General features: G+C 37.8%; 1 protein-coding gene across 2 annotated transcripts in view; it reads right to left on the bottom strand.

The window, feature by feature from the left end:
- DPYD (dihydropyrimidine dehydrogenase) overlaps positions 1-18,462 on the bottom strand; it is an 815,412-nt gene that overhangs the window by 107,654 nt on the left and 689,296 nt on the right. For both annotated transcript variants that reach the window (XM_082655551.1, XM_082655550.1), the window contains exon 20: positions 13,904-14,083. In XM_082655551.1, coding sequence (XP_082511677.1) covers positions 13,904-14,083 — 180 coding nt within the window. The remainder of the gene's footprint in view (positions 1-13,903; positions 14,084-18,462) is intronic.

Here is an 18,462-nt window from a genome sequence, read left to right as displayed (position 1 = left end):
CATGAAACCTCTGGCTTGCTCTGTCACCCCTCCGGAGATGGAGAAGGTGGAGGTGGCAACCACTGCTGTCACACTCCCCTGGTCCCCAAACGAGGTCAGCTTCCAACCTCTAATCAGCTCCCATCCAGCTGCTCTTATGTTTTTAGTAGGTGGGGTTGGGAGACCAAGGTCAGAAAAGCGCTGTTGGCAGTGACACGGTTTTTTGCCCACTGCTGCTATTACATTAAGGAAGCAGCTGGTGAGATAATGTATGCCAAAGTGCTTTGTAAATTATAAAGTGCTTATATAATTGTCAGGGATAATCACTACTGTTGTTTTATTCCTAGGTTGCAGGAAGAGCACTGAACTGGGCTACTGGGTGGCAAAGTCCACCAGAAAGCTGGAGAGATGGGCGTGTGGGGTCCAGAGGGGGGATCTTGGTGAGAGTACACATTTGGATGATAACAGCAAGGAGATTAAAATTGGCTTCTGGGTCTGATGAGCACAGACAGTAATAGAAGAGCCATGGACAGGGGAATGTTATGTGAGGGCCAAAAAAGGGGGGGGGGTTCTAAAAGATTAAGTCCAAGAAGCTTCCGTTCAGACACAGAAATGTTGTTTGACCCCAAGCCTCTGTCATACTTTCGGCCTTAGCTTGGGCCCTAGCCTTCCCACACTTCCTAGGCCTTAATTTCAGATTGTTTTGGAAAACATTCTCAAGTTCCCTGCCACCCCTGCTATTCTGTGCATATCTCTATATCACTGTAATTATCATACTATATTATATAAATAACTCTTTAATTGCCTAATTTCCACACTAGTCTGTGATCCTTTTAAAGAAGGCAGCATTATAACGCCTGGCACATACTAGGTGCTAACTGTCGTTTGCTTGATAAAAAGTAAGGGAGAAACCAGGAGAAAAGAGTGTTCAAAAATCAAAGAAGAAATTTCTAATAGGAAGAAGTGGTCAATTGTTGAATGTAAGAAGATCTAGTAAAGACAAGACTGGAAATTACTGGATTTGGTGATCACTAAATCACATAACTTGAACAAGAGCAGTTCTAGTGATTTGGGGGGTGGGGATGGATAGAAATCTAATTTTGATGGGTTGGAGATAGTAAAGCAAGTAAAGAATGAGAGACAATGAGTAGAGATGATGTTTTCTGGAACCTGACCTGTGAGAGGAAGAAAAAATTCAGACCCTGTTATTTATTTTTCTCAACAATCCTATGGGATACCTATTGTTATCCCAATTTTTTAAACAAGGAAATGGTGGCTAAGAGGAAAGTATGTAAGCTGCCCAAGGCCTTACTACTAACAAGAAAGAAGCTATGTGAAAAGCATAAACGCTGCTCAGTTTCATCAGTTGGATTAAGCCAATGGTGGGATCTCTTCACAATAACTTATTTAAAACCAGCTACAAAGCAGGAATAAATATTTTTGCTGTACGGTTTGGAAACAAGGCTATCTGGTATCTTCCGGCATTTTGCCAAGAGATCAGGCCCAGGGTGGAGTGACGTAATGGAAAACCGCATTATGGAAAACCGCATTATGGTACCAGCTGCCAGCACGTGGAAAGAGGTGCAGAAAGGAAAGTGAAGGTCACTAAAGAGGAGCTCTTCCGTTTTACAATTTTCAAAGGGCTACAGAGCTATCAGTCCTCTGGCAACAGCTACAAGTTATTTGCAATTCTGTATTAATCCTCACTGGCTGGTTGTACTCTGGTAATAATCATACTTGAAATGTCAGTGACTTAACACAATAAAAGTTGATTTCTCACTCATAAAAAAAAGCCTGTTGTGTCTCTGGATATCCTCAATGTGGCGGCTCAGCAATCCAGGCCATCCATTTTATGTTGCCACTTTCTCAACGTGAGACTTCAGAGTTTGCTATGGCAAAGGAAAGGGAATTTAGAGAACTGAGTGCCAGCCGTGAAATGTTTCCACTCAGAATTACATGCCACATTTCACTCACACTGCATCAACGAGATCTAGTCACCTAGCCCTATGAAGCCTCCAAGAGGCAAGGAGGTTTACTTCTCCTACAGAACAAGGAAATATCAGTGAGCACCACCAATGCTGACCACAGACTCTGAGGGTATGAACAGAGAAGGATAATCTTGCAGGCTTGTTCTATATCTCAGTGAAGAATGTATACAGTAGTCCTGGGATAATTCTATTTTCTTAGGAGGCCAGGATTACTACAAATGCCATATGTTTACTTTCATTAATTTCACTTGGGACCTATATTGAACGTAAAGAAACATTTAGGCAACATTTGGTAACATTTAGGCTCCAAAAGATGACCAGCTTGATAGCCCTGAAACGACGGGTGACATTCTATAGCTCAGTTGGAATGGGCATATGCAGAGAATAATTGAAAGCAGAGGATCTAGAGAAGGTTCTCTAGTTTGAGATGAAATAGGATACAATTGATAAGCAGGAAAGACAAGAAAAATGCTTTAAAGATATACGGCAACAGAGGTTCAGGAGGCATGGTCTTGACATGGCTTGCCAGGAACAATCCACAGTAGATGGGGCAGCATGGGAGTGAGGCTTCAGGGCACTTCCAAGTCTATGAGGCAACTTCACAGACAGAGCCTGAAGCTGCAAATCAAAGAATTCCCTATGTAGCATTAGTCACATTCTCTGGGCAGGTTGTAGTCACAGCTTCTCAAACACGTTTCTAGGGGTCACTCGTGGCCATGAAGCACAGACTAATATAGGGCATGGATTTTAGACATGAATAAGATTGCTTTCCAATATCTATACAGCATGAAACGGAGGGGATATTTAGAAATTAGGTGGTTAATTAGGTCAATATGGCAACCAAACAGAGTAATCAGGTTTCTAAGGAGAAGAGGAGAAGGGATAGATATTTCATCTGGATATCTAAATGGATTTAGTTAATTGGGAGACTGCCAATTATTCAGAACAATTGAAGATATCTTGGCCTATCCTTCCTAAACTTCCAGGGTTTTGGTAATGCTATTCAATGGCAGTTACATGCATATAATTTCAAAGGTAAAAAAATACAAAACCAAAACCAAAATACAATAACAAAACCAAAGAACTATGGTTTGTCTTGTTTGATGTTTTGTGGGAGGGGGTAAATCACATCTTTCTTTTGAATTTCAAATAGCATTTAATTTTTTTTCTCAAATTTTAGATTAGGATAGGGCTTCCCTGGTGGCGCAGTGGTTGAGAGTCCGTCTGCCGATGCAGGGGACACGGTTTCGAGCCCTGGTCCGGGAAGATCCCACATGCCGCGGGGCAACTGGGCCCGTGAGTCACAACTACTGAGCCTGCACGTCTAGAGCCTGTGCTCCGCAACAAGAGAGGCTGTGACAGTGAGAGGCCCACGCACCGCGATGAAGAGTGACCCCGCTCGCCGCAACTAGAGAAAGCCCTCGCACAGAAATGAAGACCGAACACAGCCAAAAAAAAAAAAAAAAAAAAAAGAAATCTTAGATTAGGATAAATTGTCATAAAGCTGAATATAATTAGAATCTCTGATTGACTATAATTGACTCTTTGCATTATCAAAATGACTCCTTTAATACCAGAATATTATATCTTTTATATAATGCTCCGTTTATTCAAGTGGACAGTGAGCTTAAACAGAGATATAACAAATGCCTATTTTTTTCTCAGGGGCATAGCTCAGAATTACAGAGAGATATTTTGCTTTATTCCATAAAATCAGGATTAGGAACAAAGCTAACTGGTTTGCGATAAATGTTCACTGATTTTGTAGAGTTCTTAGGAGGGAGGATAGGAGATGAGTTTGAGGATAGTATTTGAATTCAAATTTTATCTTACATGCTTATACTAATGGTTTCTTTACAAATCCTCAGTCCCCACCCAGAACAAGAAAAATCCTAATTTCTTTTCCTGGCTTAAAAGTACCATCAGAATTAATGTGGGTAACTTGTGTTGAAGATGAAAAGCACTTTTACACAAGTTCTAAGTATATAATTAATATTAATGAGGTACATTCTGATTAAAGTAGTATATTTGATGAAGTATGAGGAATTATACTGAACCACTTACTTTCATGAAAGTGACAAAGGGAATAATTTCATTTGTACTTGGAATTAGATATCAATTTAATGAGTGAGAAGAAATAGGGACTCGTACGTTTTAAAAGCATGATGGGATGCTGGCAACAGTAAAAATGTTGTATGGCTTACATTTTATTTCAGGCACACAGTGGTGGACTGCAACGAGGTGGGTATAATGGTTACAAATTCAAGAGCTCATCGCTGCCCAAATTCCTAAACCAGTCAAGCTGTCAGTGCTCCACACTCCAGGAAGTGCAAAGCCATATCCTGCAACATCTTTCTGTGTCGGTGCCCATGCAGGCATTACCAATTGATCACATACCTCCGCTGGGCTTGGCTTTGAGTTAGAATTCTCCTCTACAAAATGCTCTCAGTAATTGCCACCAAATATCAGAGTTCCCCTGTGCAATGAACCCACCTACCCCTGAGATGGGAGAGAAAAGAAGCTGGGAAGGTTTATAGGGGCACACACTGGTTATAAGCAATGCAAAACTATCTCTTCCTATAACATGAGAGACTTCTACCAGCCCCTCCTATAATTGTTGATATTAAATTCTGATACAGTTACTCTGATTTGGCAACAAAGTAGGCCCCTCCCTTTCACCTACAGTAGGACCAGTGATGAACCATTCATGCTAGTTTACTGCCCAGACCCCAAATTAACAAATTTATCTCCATTTTGCTTGGAAAGCAAACATTTCTGATTTGTTTAGGAGCTTTTTTGTGTGTATGAAAGGGAATGCTTCAAAGGACAAAGTTGCAGGCTTTTAAGCAGATCAAACAAAACTAACCTAATAAGGGCATGTTATCAATAGAAAGCCAAGAGAATGTATAAAAATAATGTATGAATATCAGCTGGAAAATCTACACAGAAGATTGAAGAAATCCACTCATAAAGTATTGCTCAAATGTTTATGCTTACCCTAATGTTATCCATATATTTTGGATACAAATATATCACATATCCAAATTACCCCAATCTATCTATCTATGTTAGACTTAATTATAACAATAACTGCCATGCATTGAATGCCTGCTATGTGCTACATACATCATATATATGTTTTCTGGTCCTCACAAAGCACCCATGAAATCAGTGTCATTATCTCACTTTGGCATTTCAGCAAAGGGGAACTGTAGGATTCATGTGGTTGGTCCAAGTTCACCCAGTAGTAAGACACTGAGGTGGGATTCAAACCCAGACCTGCTGGACTCCAAACACAGTGCTCTTTTTACTACAGCGGCATATTGACTCCTTTGTGGGATTCTTACACATTAATGAGCTGATGAGACACTCAGGACTACAAGAGGGGGATATCAAATCTTATCCAGCATTTTTTGCTTATAAGTAGGAATAATCACCATTTATAACAGGTGATTGCCCTATTCTAAAAGGATACTTGGCAATTCAGCATTCTACCTAAGATACTACTCAAACCATCTGATGATATTTAGAGATGTAGATAAGTTCCCATATCTATGCAGTAGACTCATTTGGTAATTTTGGAAAGTTTGAATTTCCAGGAACTGATGCTGTTTTTTTGCCATGTTCTATGAAATGAACTAAAACAATAAAAAATATTTAGCCTCATGCAATCAGTCATAGAAAGCAATAATATTGATTTCTATTTCAATCATTACCCAAGTTAACTGAAAGAAATGTAACATGTCATCTGGAACTTCTCTAACTGTATAATGTATCCCCAAAACATAACTGCAGGGACAAAGCTGCAATGAGAGAAAATAGCATGGACAAGAACTATGAGGCCGTAAGATGAACTTGAAAGAAAATGGCTTTCATCACCTTTTCTCTCTCTTTTCTGGGCTAGCCGTGCAAGTGGTCATGGATAGGAGTTTGCTGCAAGAGCCCACGGGCTCCCTCACAGTGGATTTTTCATTGTAAGATTCCGTGTACTTGTTGATAAGATTAAATTATTTCAAATCCAGTTTACTTGCATAAAGTATTACATATATTTATTCTGGTCACAAGTTCTTTGTGAGATATAAGTATTATGGATATTTTCTCTCATTCTGTGACTTAAATTTTCATTTCCTTAACTTGCCTTTTGATGAGCACTTGCCTTTTGAAGTGCAACTTATCTTTTTTTTTTCTTGTATGGTTAGTGCTTTTTGTATCCTATCTAAAAATTTTTCCTTATAAGTAAATATTACTTATATTTTCTTTAAAACTTTTATAGTCTTTTTACTTTTATATCTATGATATATTTAAAATTACTTTTGTGTCCTGTGTGAGGAAAGTATGAGGTTCATTAAAATATATCTATATCTATATCTATGCTTATCCATTAATTCTAGCACCATTTATCAAAAGGATTTTCCTTTCTCCATTGGATTGCTTTAGTGCCTTTGTCAAAAATCAATTGAGTGTATATGTGAGGGTTTACTTCTGGACTTTCCATTGATCTATTTGTCTATCCTGACACTAAAACACACTTGCTTGATTACTGAAGACTTATAGAAAGTCTTGAAGGCAGATAGGTCAAATCATCTAAGTCTGTTCTTTTTCAAGATTGTTTTGGCTATTCTGGCACCTTTGAAATCCAACGTAAATTTTAGAATCAGTTTATCAACTTCTACATAAACGTGTGCTGGGATTTTGATTGGGATTGTCATAACTCTACAGATCAATCTGGAGAGAACTGAGATCTTAACATATCTCTCCATTGATATTTCTTCATTAATTTTTCTCAATAATTCTTTGTAGTTTTCAGTGGGTGGCTATTGCATATATTTTAATTTGTTCCTAAGTACTTTGTAGTTTTTAAATGCCATTGTAAATGACATTTTAAAATTTAATTTTCTGTTTATTGTTCCTGTTGTTCATACAGAAATATAACTGACTTTTGTATATTGTCTTTTGTCCTGAAACTTTGCTTAATTCATTTATTGACTTTAATAGTGTTTTTATAGGTTTTTAAGGATGTTTTATGTACACAATATTACTATCTGCAAATGAAAACAGTCTTAGTCCTTTGTTTCCAATCTGGATGCCATTTCTTTCTTTTCATGTCCTTATTGCACTAGTTAGGACCTCCAGTATAATACTGGATATAAGTAGTGAGCATAGACATTTACGCTTAGTTCTTGATCTTAGGAGAAAAAGTTTATTTTTTTTGCCATTACATATGAAATGAGCTGTAGAATTTTTGTACATGCCCTTTATCAGATTGAGGAAGTTTCCTTCCACTAGATTGCTTAGGGTTTTATGATAAGTAAATGATGAATCTTTTCAAATGCTTTTTCTGCATCTAAGGACTTGTACTGAGAACATATAAAGAACTCCTGAAGTTTAATTAAAAATAAACCCAACTTCTAAGTGGACAAAAAATTTGAATAGACACTTCACAGAAGAAGATATATGGATGGACAATAAGGACACAAAGAAGTGTTTAAATCATTAATTTTCAGGGAGATGAAAATTAAAATTGCAATGTCATACCAATGTACATGTACTAAAATGTCTAAAATTAAAAAGACAGAGGATACTAAATGTTGGCTGGAAGAACCAAAACACCCATCCACAGTTGGTAGCCGTGTAAAATGGTACCACCACTTTGGAAATCTGTTTATAGGTTTCTTATAAAGCATACACATCACCTTAAGACTCAGATATTACACTCCTGGGTTTTACTCAAGAGAAATGAAAATATGTATTCACAAAACCAGTTATGCCTGAATGCTTATTTCAGATATATTTATAATAAAGGGAAAGTGAAAACAGCCCAAATGTCATTTTGAATAAATATACAAATTGTGGTATATTTATACAATAAAATATTTTTTACCAATAAAAAAAATGAATTACTTAACACTCCCCAAATCATGGATGAATCTCTGAAACACTGTGCAGAGTGAGAGTAACTACACACAAAAAAAACACACAATGTGGAATTCTAATTATATGATGTTAAAGAGTATGAACAAACTAATCTATGTTGATGGAAATTAGATTGTGTTTGCTTCTGGTGGTGAGGAGGAGGGAGAGATAATGACTGGGAGAGTGCAAAAGGGAATCTTTGAGGTGTTGACAATGTTCTGTATCTTGATAGAATTAAGAGTTGCATGGGTATATCATTTGTCAAAACTCATCAAATGGTTTATTTAAGACCTGTGTTTTTAAAGACAGACCTTTTTTCTTTATGTAAATTATATCTCAATTTGGAAACATAAAAAGCATGAAAAAATAAATAGCATGAAGACATAAAACTTTTAAAGTTTTGGGTAAACAGGAGATACCACTCTCCTCTTCTGAGACTGTTATTATTAGGACTTTTGTGATGATCATGCTTATGACATTATATATTCCTTGTGGATACTTCTTTGTTCTCTGTGTTGGATAATATACCAGAGACAAATAAATAGACATCTACATATCAAACACCATAACCAGATAGCAGTAGTCTTACAAAATCATATTACTTTTGGTTTTAAAAACATGAGAATGATGCATCTGGTCATATAGATGCGCCAATTTTGGTTTCTATCATCAAAATAAAGCCTTGTTTTATGAGTCATTATACAAGCACCACGACAGTTTCTCTGACTTTATCCTAATGAAAGCTTTTTAATAAGTACACATTATGTTCACTTATTAATATCACTGATATGTATTTCATCATATTTTAATACCTACTGAAAGTAATTTGGCACATTTACTGTTTTCTTCTAAAATGCCTGCTATTTTTGAAAGGGCCTGGCTGGAATTTTAATTATAAATTTGTTTCCTTTTTTTCCTTCCAAATAAGGACACCACAGATAGTCTGTGCAACTTAATTGTATAAACATGTAGCATTGTGCTAGTTGCTTGAAAACTCAAGTGTAAATAAGACATGATCTCTGTTTTCAAGTTGCTCATAATGAGCTCAGCGATGGACAAGAAGTAATGTTAACTAGAAGATAATGTCATAACTGCAATAGCAGTTATATGAACAAAGGGCTGTAGGAGAAAGGAGTGACAATTTTCCCAGAGGGAGAGGAAGATAGTCATAGATGGCTTCACAAAGTAAGTGACATTTAAGATAGATCTTAAAAAAAATAAAGAGAGATCAATATATCATTCATCAATTCGGCTACCACGCTGTTGCTCCCACATGGTAGATGTTGGGTCAGGCACTGGCACAGCGTGTGTGGTCTAGGCCCTAAAGAAGCTTATACTCTAGGTACATTTTGCCAATTCTAGAAGGAATGCAGGTTGCTCACTTGCCTATCTCACTCTTTCCACTCTGGCTTCTTTCCATTTCATTTTACTAAACTAGACTTATACACCAAAAGGAACTTTTAAGTTCAAAGTTATTATTTTTCTTTTTACATTTTTTCATTTCTGATGTCATGGGAAAAGTGATGGCTTGATAAGTCATTGACTACTAATATTTAGTTCTACCACTTAGCTGTTTTCTTACATTAATTTATTCATTCAGTTACTTATTCGAGCATCATTTATTAAGCCCTTTCTGAGTATCAGTGGGTCCCCAGAAATTGGGATACAAAGGTGAAGAAGACTGTCTGGTAGAAGAAACAGAGATGCAAAAATTCAAATGCTGTGTGATACTGGTTGCAACTAAGGTTGAAGAAGAGAAGGAGAAATTAATTCTGGTGTAGAGGTCAGAGAATAACTCAAAGAGAAGTGGATGCTTTCATTACTCTTTAGTGAATTGGAAAGACATTTCAGATGTAAGGAACAGCATGTGAAAATGAACGCAGAGACCAAGCAGTCAGTAGTGTTGTCCTTTCAAAGGCTCTTGCTTAGGAATCCTTCATCTCAGGCACAAAGAAGTGAAGTCATTTCCTCCCATGCTTTCTGACTGTAACATTTTCTGTTCTAATACTGGAGCCTCCAATTTCTTTCATGTTTCTCAAGCAAATAATCTCCACATAATTCTTATTTCCACACCTAAAAATGCCAAATCCTAACAGTTTACTTTCTAATGTCACTAAAATATATACTTTGTCTCCAACTCTAAAGAAGAATTTGTGGATAAAGGTATAATTGCAACTATATTCTCACTTAAGTATTCTTCACAACGCTTTATCTAAAATACTTGGGGCCAAACGTAGCTCAAAATGCAGAATTTTTTTTTGGACTTCAGGAAAGAAAAGTGGTACACATACTACCTTTTCCCTAGCACCTACAGCAAGATGTGGCGTGGCAACCTGGACTTCAACACGTTCGTCGCTCGGAAGTAAACACGTAAATGTTCACTCTAAGAGGAATAAATAAAGATTATAAAAGCCTCCCATCAGTTCAGGCCGGGTTTGCTGCCAAATGAGTTATGTGAAACATTTGGTTTCAGAGCTTTTTGGGTTTCAGAAGTGTTAATGAGAGATCGTGGACTTGTACTGTGGTTATCCTCATTTCATAGTTTTAGAAACAGATTTAGAGAGATTAATTAACTTGTCCAAGTTGCTTAGCTAGTATAGTAAGGAAGCATCATGGAAACCTAACAGTCTTACTTGGAACTCTGTTGGTAACCACTGTCCCATACGTAGCAAGCAAACAGTTCACTTTTATTAAGTCGCCAGGTTTTCACCAGGTAGAAGAGGGGATTAAGGTAACTGAGTATACAATAAAAGTGCTTTGCTACCTATGCGCCTCCTTTTTTTTTTTTTTTTTTTTCTTGCGGTACGCAGGCCTCTCACTGTTGTGGCCTCTCCCGCTGCGGAGCACAGCCTCCGGACGCACAGGCTCAGCGGCCATGGCTCACGGGCCCAGCCGCTCCGCGGCATGTGGGATCTTCCCGGACCGGGGCACGAACCCATGTCCCCTGCATCGGCAAGCGGACTCTCAACCACTGCGCCACCAGGGAAGCCCCCGATGCGCCTCCTTTTTGATGATACTGTGAATAGCCTCCCCTTACTTATCCTCACAGACTTCCTCGTTGCTGACTGTCTGCATGGACTCTGGGTGTCATACTTTGAGAACTGTATCTGTCCTTACAATTCTTCTTGCTTACATGTCTTTGACCTAGCTGCTGAACTAACTCCCGCTCCTGGTTCCTCAATGGGTATTTTCAACCACTGGCCATTCAGAGCCCAGTGTGCTGCTTTTCTGGATTTCCTCTCCTGACTCTCTATTTCATTTCTCTTCCAGCTCAAAATCATTTCTTACCAGCTTTCTCCCTCAAGAAGCTTGTGTTGTTCCCATTGCTAACTTCTCGATCTCTGACTGTATTCGGTTGCTATTCTTACTTTCATTTTTCTTGGCAATGCGGATCCTTGTATGCTTCCATCAGAATCAGGTTGTTAAAAATGCAGATTCCTGGACTCACCTTTGACCAACGAAATCAGGATCTCTGGGAGCGGAGCCTGGGAATCTACATTTTCATAAGCATGCCACATGGTTTTTAAGCACCAGGAGTTGGAGATCAATAGCTTTGTGGTGCAGCAGAGCTGGTGACTGCTCTTCCTGTGGGATCTACTTTCATGCTTGCAGGCACGAATTTATACAACTTGCACTGTAAGACCAGAGCAAACCATAAATGCCTGACTGCTTGCTCTTCCAAAGTCACATGAAGAAACATTGCTTGGGAAGTTTAATCAATTTATACGTGAGGTATGCATTAGGGAGACTATATTAAATATACTAATTATGTATATTAAATATACTAATTACTTGAAAGATAACATGACTAATTTGGCCAAACTAATTTGTTTCCATGGCTCAAGTCTCATTTTTCCTCCATCTTCAAACACTGTACTGTAATTCGTTTCTTCTAAATTTCTACTCTAATTTATTCTAGCCTGACCTCTGAGTGAAAGATGAAAGAGAGTAACAACTGTACTTTCCAAACAAATTTTTTCCTATCTAAAGAAGCCAGCTACTTCCAGCGGGGCTTTCTGAAAAGGGTCTGCAACTTCTCTTGTCCATTTATCATGAAAACAGGGTAAGAACCAGCATCCTATTCTTTAGCTAATGAGAATATAATATGAATTATTTTCAAAGATGCACACACACACACACACACACACACACACACACACACACACACCTGCAACACTAGGAAGGAATAGCTAGGAAGCCACAGCACTTTGATTCACTATTAGGGATATTAACCTAAAGGGGATAGTCACCTATTGTTTGAGTCATGTCAGCCCTCACCAGAGACTCTGGAGCATAGATCTATTAGCAGAACATCTGCTTGTTCCTCAACTTAGTGCTGAGAAATGAATTGCTAATATAATCACACAGGCAAAATCTTTTTTTTTTTAACAAATGATAATGCTGGAAATTACACTTTTGATTTTGATGAAGGCTGGACTTACTAAAATAAAGTCTGAATCTAGATTCAAACTATCAGAAAATCAATTTCCACTTAAGTCGCTGACACAAGTGTTTCCATCATTATCCATCTTCTATTTGAATATGTAAGTTTTCAAATGAGTGTGGAAGTCTTTTAAAGACAAAAATGGCACAGTGCAAGGAAGCTACTTCCATTTCAGCTTGCATGGTGACTGCATACATTTGAGACAATGCTTTTATAGACAGTCATAAACTATCAAAACTACCATGTCAGAAACAATTGACTTGATATATTTACATTGGATGAGTATAAAGTTATTTGTAATTTTTTTTTAGTTATGAACAATTTTAGGATATTGATGGTCATTGATAAAGGCAAGAACACTCACTGTCTAAATACTTGCAGACTCAGTTTATGATAATATGATTAGTTACACTAATAATGCTGCTTAGGCACAGTCTCGCTAATTATAATATTATAAATATTAATGTCACCCAGCCTTTTTGTTTGATTGCCACTCATGGAGTCATTCATCATGATATTTTCCTGGAATCCACACTGTAAGATTTTATTTCTTTCTCCTTTTTATTTTTCATCACTGGACTTGCCGGGATACACATTATTCTCCAAGAAGCCCTTATTTTTGGCTATCTGTTTGGAGAGGAATAGTGATATTTCCCATTAAAATTAGCCAAATGTAAACTGTTATATGATGTTTCTCTTATTCTTTCTGAGTCCCTAACCTTGCCATCCGAGGCAGAGTACCCAGGGTTTTTGTTTTCCATTCTTTTTCATGTGACCTGTTTCAAGTTAAGATTCATTTGAATTATTAAATGCTTCCTTAAAGAATCCTTTTACTTGCCTCTCTTTTTTTTAAGTTAATTATTGATGTAGTGACAAGCTGAAAAGACTAAGAATTATAATTTTTTCCTCCCCTCATTCAGGACTCAAGAAACGTCTTCTGACAATGGTTATCTATTTAGAATAATACAAAGGAAATACAAAGGCGAAATGCTGAATGTTGTTTTAGAAAAGATTTGCTAAAATCACTGTATTATACAAAATGTAAATGTAGTGTATATTTCTCTGAAAATAGCAGTTAGTGAGAAAGTTGGGACATAACCTTTTGAGCCCAGGTTTAACCACATAGCAGAAGCAGTCACAAAAGATACTGATTAGATTTTAATTTTAAAAACTTCATCGTATTATTCAGGGCTCCAGTGATTTGATTGTCTTGAAAATAGAAAGGTAATGTTATAATTTCCAGAGCTTGTTAAAGAATAAAGAAATCTCCAGCCTCCTACTGGAAAGAATGCCAGTCATCACCACAGTAAGCAAGAATTTGGAGGCACTTTACACTATAAACTTCAATCTTTTTCTTTTATATGACCTTGTGTTATATTGGTTTCATAAAAATGTAACTCAGAGACCTATCATAGAATTGTAATCAAGCCTCCTTCAGAACGATTCTACAGCAGAAATCACATCAAATGGGCACGGTGTTTCCTCTGTTAGTGAGATGGTAGGAGGGCAAACAAGACCTGAAATAGAAAGTGAACAAGGCAGAGTTCTCAAGGACAACCCAGGAGAGGTGGCCACGTACCTTTCCCACGAGTTCAGCAATGCGAGGAACTGGTTTCCCTTTCTGGTGACTCTCAGTGGCTGGACTCTGCCCGTCCCAGTCTTGTAGCTCTTCAATGCTTTTCAGATAAAGCAAGGCTTTGAGGCCAGTGCAGTAGTCTTGAATGACAGTGAAATCCTGATTCTGAACAGCACTGCATACCTAGAAAAGGTGGAGCAACCAACTAAAAGTCAAGCTAAGAGCTAATTCTCCAAACAGCCTCACTTTTCATATAATCAACACAATTTATTTTATGTGCCAGGCACTGTTCTAAGCATGACAGGTCAATTGTTGCCTGGAGGGGATGGGAGTGGTCGGGAGGGAAGGACTACAAAAGGGACAAGGAAACTTTCAGGGACTGTGAATACTTTCGTCAGCTTGATGTGGTGATTGTCTCACAGGTATACACATATTTCAAAACATCAGACTGTACACTTTAAATATGTGCGGTTTACTGTATGGCAGGTATAGTCAGTATGGCTGTAAAAAAATTAGGTCCAACCAGAAGAATTTCCCAGGAGTTAAATTTAGCACAACATGAGAACGGACATTTTAACTCTCTCATTCTCCCTCCGTTGAGATGTGCAGCCTGGACGTGGTTCTCATGCGAGGAGGTGGTCCTGCTGAGCAGGAGACCCATCAACTCAACCCTCATGTACCACGGCCTGCCTCTTTAGCCTCATCTATCACTGTCCCCCTTTGTATTCACTGTGCTCCAGTCACCCAGGTCTTTCCTCTTTTCCTCGAATTCGCCACATTCCTTCTTTGCCTTAAGACCTCATAAGATCTCGTGGCCTAGAAGGTCCTTCCCTTCTACATATGGCTAACAGCACAGCTTCAGTCTCATGGGAATTATCACTTCCTCAAGGAGGCCTCCAGGAGCCCAAAATAAGTTAAGACCTTCTTTAGCTCATATATTTTTGACTTCTAAGTCTTGCAACGTTATTTGATTGACAGTTCCCTCCCCCAATAAGCTGAATCTTCAGGAGGGAAGAAGCTATTTTATTTTGCTCAACATATTATCCCCAGTGACCAGCACAGAGTTTGTCATTTATTCTGCTCTTAATAAGTATATGTTGAATGAATGCGTAATTCAGAAGAGATTTTTTAAATTTGAGTGACATTTCTTAGAAAATAGAGATTTAATTCTAGAGTTAAGGAAGGTTGATTCTGAGAAATTAGGATCATTCAAATAAAAATATACTTGAGAGTCTGTGTTAGGATTTGAATTAGAGCTTGAATTTAGTGGAGTTAGAGAAACACTCCAGGTTGATTATTTACAAAGATACTTCTCCAATTTTGATACCATATATAGTCTCCAGAGACTCATTTACAACTGCCAGTAGGACCTCCTCGCCCATAGGGCCCATCATCACTTCAAATTCAAAATTTACCATATAGAATTCAACACCTCTCTGCATCCATATTTCAAATCAATCCAAAGAAACAGCTATCCAAACAAAACTAAGCAAAGCAAAACTCACTTCTATCCCATCTTCCCAGATGTTAAATTCTTAGCATATATCATAGTTACTGGTGATTGCAGCCAATAAAGAAAAACCATGTCATACATGAATGTAGATGAAGAAATACCTGAAAATAGAATAAATCATATTCTATTTCAAGTTCTCTTAAAGCCTTCTGAGTCTTTAATTAACACATTTCATTGTAATCCTCATGCCTAGTGCACTACCTGATACCTAGCTATTGCTAGGCTGGTTGAGAAAATTTATTGAAAACACACTAAGGGGTTCCAGAATAGGGAATGGGAAGTAGACAGAGACAGAGAAAGGGCAAGAAAAATATATACCTAAGAGTTCACAGCAAAAAGTGGTAGTGATTTCATCATATATATGAAAAAGAAGGCTAAGTGTGGAATTCTGGGAATATGAGCATTTAAAAGGAAGGCTAAGGAAGACCATGAAGGACACTAAGCAGAAGAGATACAAGACGGCATCACGGAAGATGTCAAATGCTGCACGAAGGTCAGTGACATCGGAGGTGAAAAGTGATCGTTAAATTTACCAATCAAAAGACTTTAGCATTTATGGGGGAGAAGCTCTGCAACAGGGCAGAAGCCATCTTATAGCGAGTTGAAGAATGGATGAGGATAGAGGATGTGACAATATGAAGACAGACTGCTCTGATGAGAAGTTTTGCTCCTATTAAGAGAAATAGGAGAGCTAGGGGTATAAGTAGGAGAATTTTGAATTTTTTTTTTTTTTTTTTTTTTCGGTACATGGGCCTCTCACTGCTGTGGCCTCTCCCGTTGTGGAGCACAGGCTCCGGATGCGCAGGCCCAGCGGCCATGGCCCACGGGCCCAGCTGCTCCGCGGCATGTGGGATCTTCCCGGACTGGGGCACGAACCTGTGTCCCCTGAATTGGCAGGCGGACTCTCAACCACTGCGTCACCAGGGAAGCCCTGTATCTTATTTTTATAAGGATGGAAATAGCTATGTTTTAGGGGAATGTGGACATTTTATATTTCAGAATAGGAAAGAATGGCTTCTGTATATTATATTTCTGTCAAAATTGGCTGAATGATGGTGTGGTAAGAAGAAAACAATGTAATATCTAACATGAGATGAGCTCTTACTATGGGCCACACACTCTGTTAAACACTTTTTAATGTATTGGGTAGTCCAAAAAGTTCATTCTGGTTTTTCCATGAGGAAATTATATCATTTAGTCCTCAAAATAACGCTGAGGTAGGTTTAATTTTTAGCCCTATTTTACAGATGAGGGAAGTGAGATGCGGAGACTTGCCCCAGGCAGGCCACATGGTTAGAAAGTGGATTATACTGCATAATTCATGACCGTGCAGTCTAAGGTGACTAAGGTATAGACATTCACGAAGGAAAACTCTTTTCATGTAACTACAATTATCTTTTCCATGACCCAAACACATGTATATATAATTTTAAATGATCAATTATCTTCAACCCAAATATAACCACTGTTTTGAAAACTCGATACTGCTAGATAAAAATTATCAATGTCCTCCTGTTTTATTTACTTCTTACTTGTACATGAGTAGAAACAACAAGGCAAAACCAAAAAGCAGAAATAAAAACCTTTCATTTCCTATTGTGAAGGGCTGTATGTTACCACAGTGCAGGAAAGAACATTGAATAACCACTAAATACAGACAAGAATATTTTCTAGGAAGTCCATTTATATCACATAAAAAAAAATGTTTCTCAGGAGGAACAATTTAAGCATTAATTAGGCCTGCTATAACTTTCTTAAAGTTGATTTTCTTTTCAGAACAATTATAAAGAACATCATTATAATTTCCTCCATGGGATTTTTTTTTTTTTAACTGTAAAAGTCAACTGATGCTTTACTTAATCTTCTTTGTTCACCGTGAGATTCTATTTTTTGGTAGTATATGTTAATGTGTATACTTTTACTATAGTCTTAAAATAGTTCCCCATATGGACATCATAAGAAATCAGATTTTGAAAATCACATCATGTCATGTAATTTATGGGATGTTCATGACTGCTGTGAAAACCTGCTGCTAAAAGGACTCTAGATACTCTGCAGTGTATGAATAGTCAAGTTGAATCTCAGTCCTCCCTAACTTTTCCAATGAGAAGATATAAGAGCCACTACTTCTCTTAATCCACAAACATGGCACAATTGTGTAGAGTAGATTCAGCCAAGTGGTGCTGGAGTGATCACAAAGTAGACTTGTGTATTTTAACGATGGAAGAACATGTGGGGCTAAAGGCTAAAAAGACTCCCTCCTTGCCCACCCTCTTGTATGCACTTTACCCTATAGTGCTAGTGTTTCAGATAAATGGGAGCTACACCGAGCATGTGAAGGGGACACAGAACTTGAAGAGGTAGGAGAGACTACCAGATGGCAACTGAACATTGCTGGGATGGTGTGATATGCTGGAAACCCTGGACGCCACCATCAGGCATGGGTGTCAGAGGGGACCACTTCAGATATGTTTCATCATCAATCAAATGTCACACTATTTATATACCTTCCTAAAGTGAGTAATTTACCTTTTACTATCCATAAGATTAAATATTAATTTTCTGATAGAATTTCTGATAACAGAAGCGTTCACATTGATATTTCTTTGAAAATTTTAACATATATATATATTATCGGAGGGTCTTATTAAAATGCAGATTCTGTTTCTGTAGGTTTGGAGTGAGGTCCAAGATTCTGCATTTATGACAAGCTCCCAGGTGGTGCTGATGTCGCTGGTCTACACTTAGAAGAGCAAGGATTTAAGCACTGGTGGGGATGAATCTCATCTTATCCTGAAATGCTGTCTGCAAAGTAAGTTTCTTCCAAACAAATAATTTCTTGATTTTTACTATTAGATTGTAGCAACATTTTCATGGCCCTTTAAAGCAGCACTACTTATCATAATAAGTCACGTCTGAAAAAAAGAGAGTCATTTTCTGATGAAATAGTAATGAGACCCAAAATAAACTTAGGATGCAAGCACACCACTGGGAACAGAGCTTTGTCCATGGGATTTGATGCTCAGAAAATGGATTTGCTCAGAAAGGT

The sequence above is a fragment of the Grampus griseus genome, assembly GCF_964374135.1.
Source record: "Grampus griseus genome assembly, chromosome: 1".
Taxonomy (NCBI): domain Eukaryota; kingdom Metazoa; phylum Chordata; class Mammalia; order Artiodactyla; family Delphinidae; genus Grampus; species Grampus griseus.
Note: the sequence above shows the minus strand (reverse complement) of the source record. Positions and strands in the feature narration are given on the sequence as shown.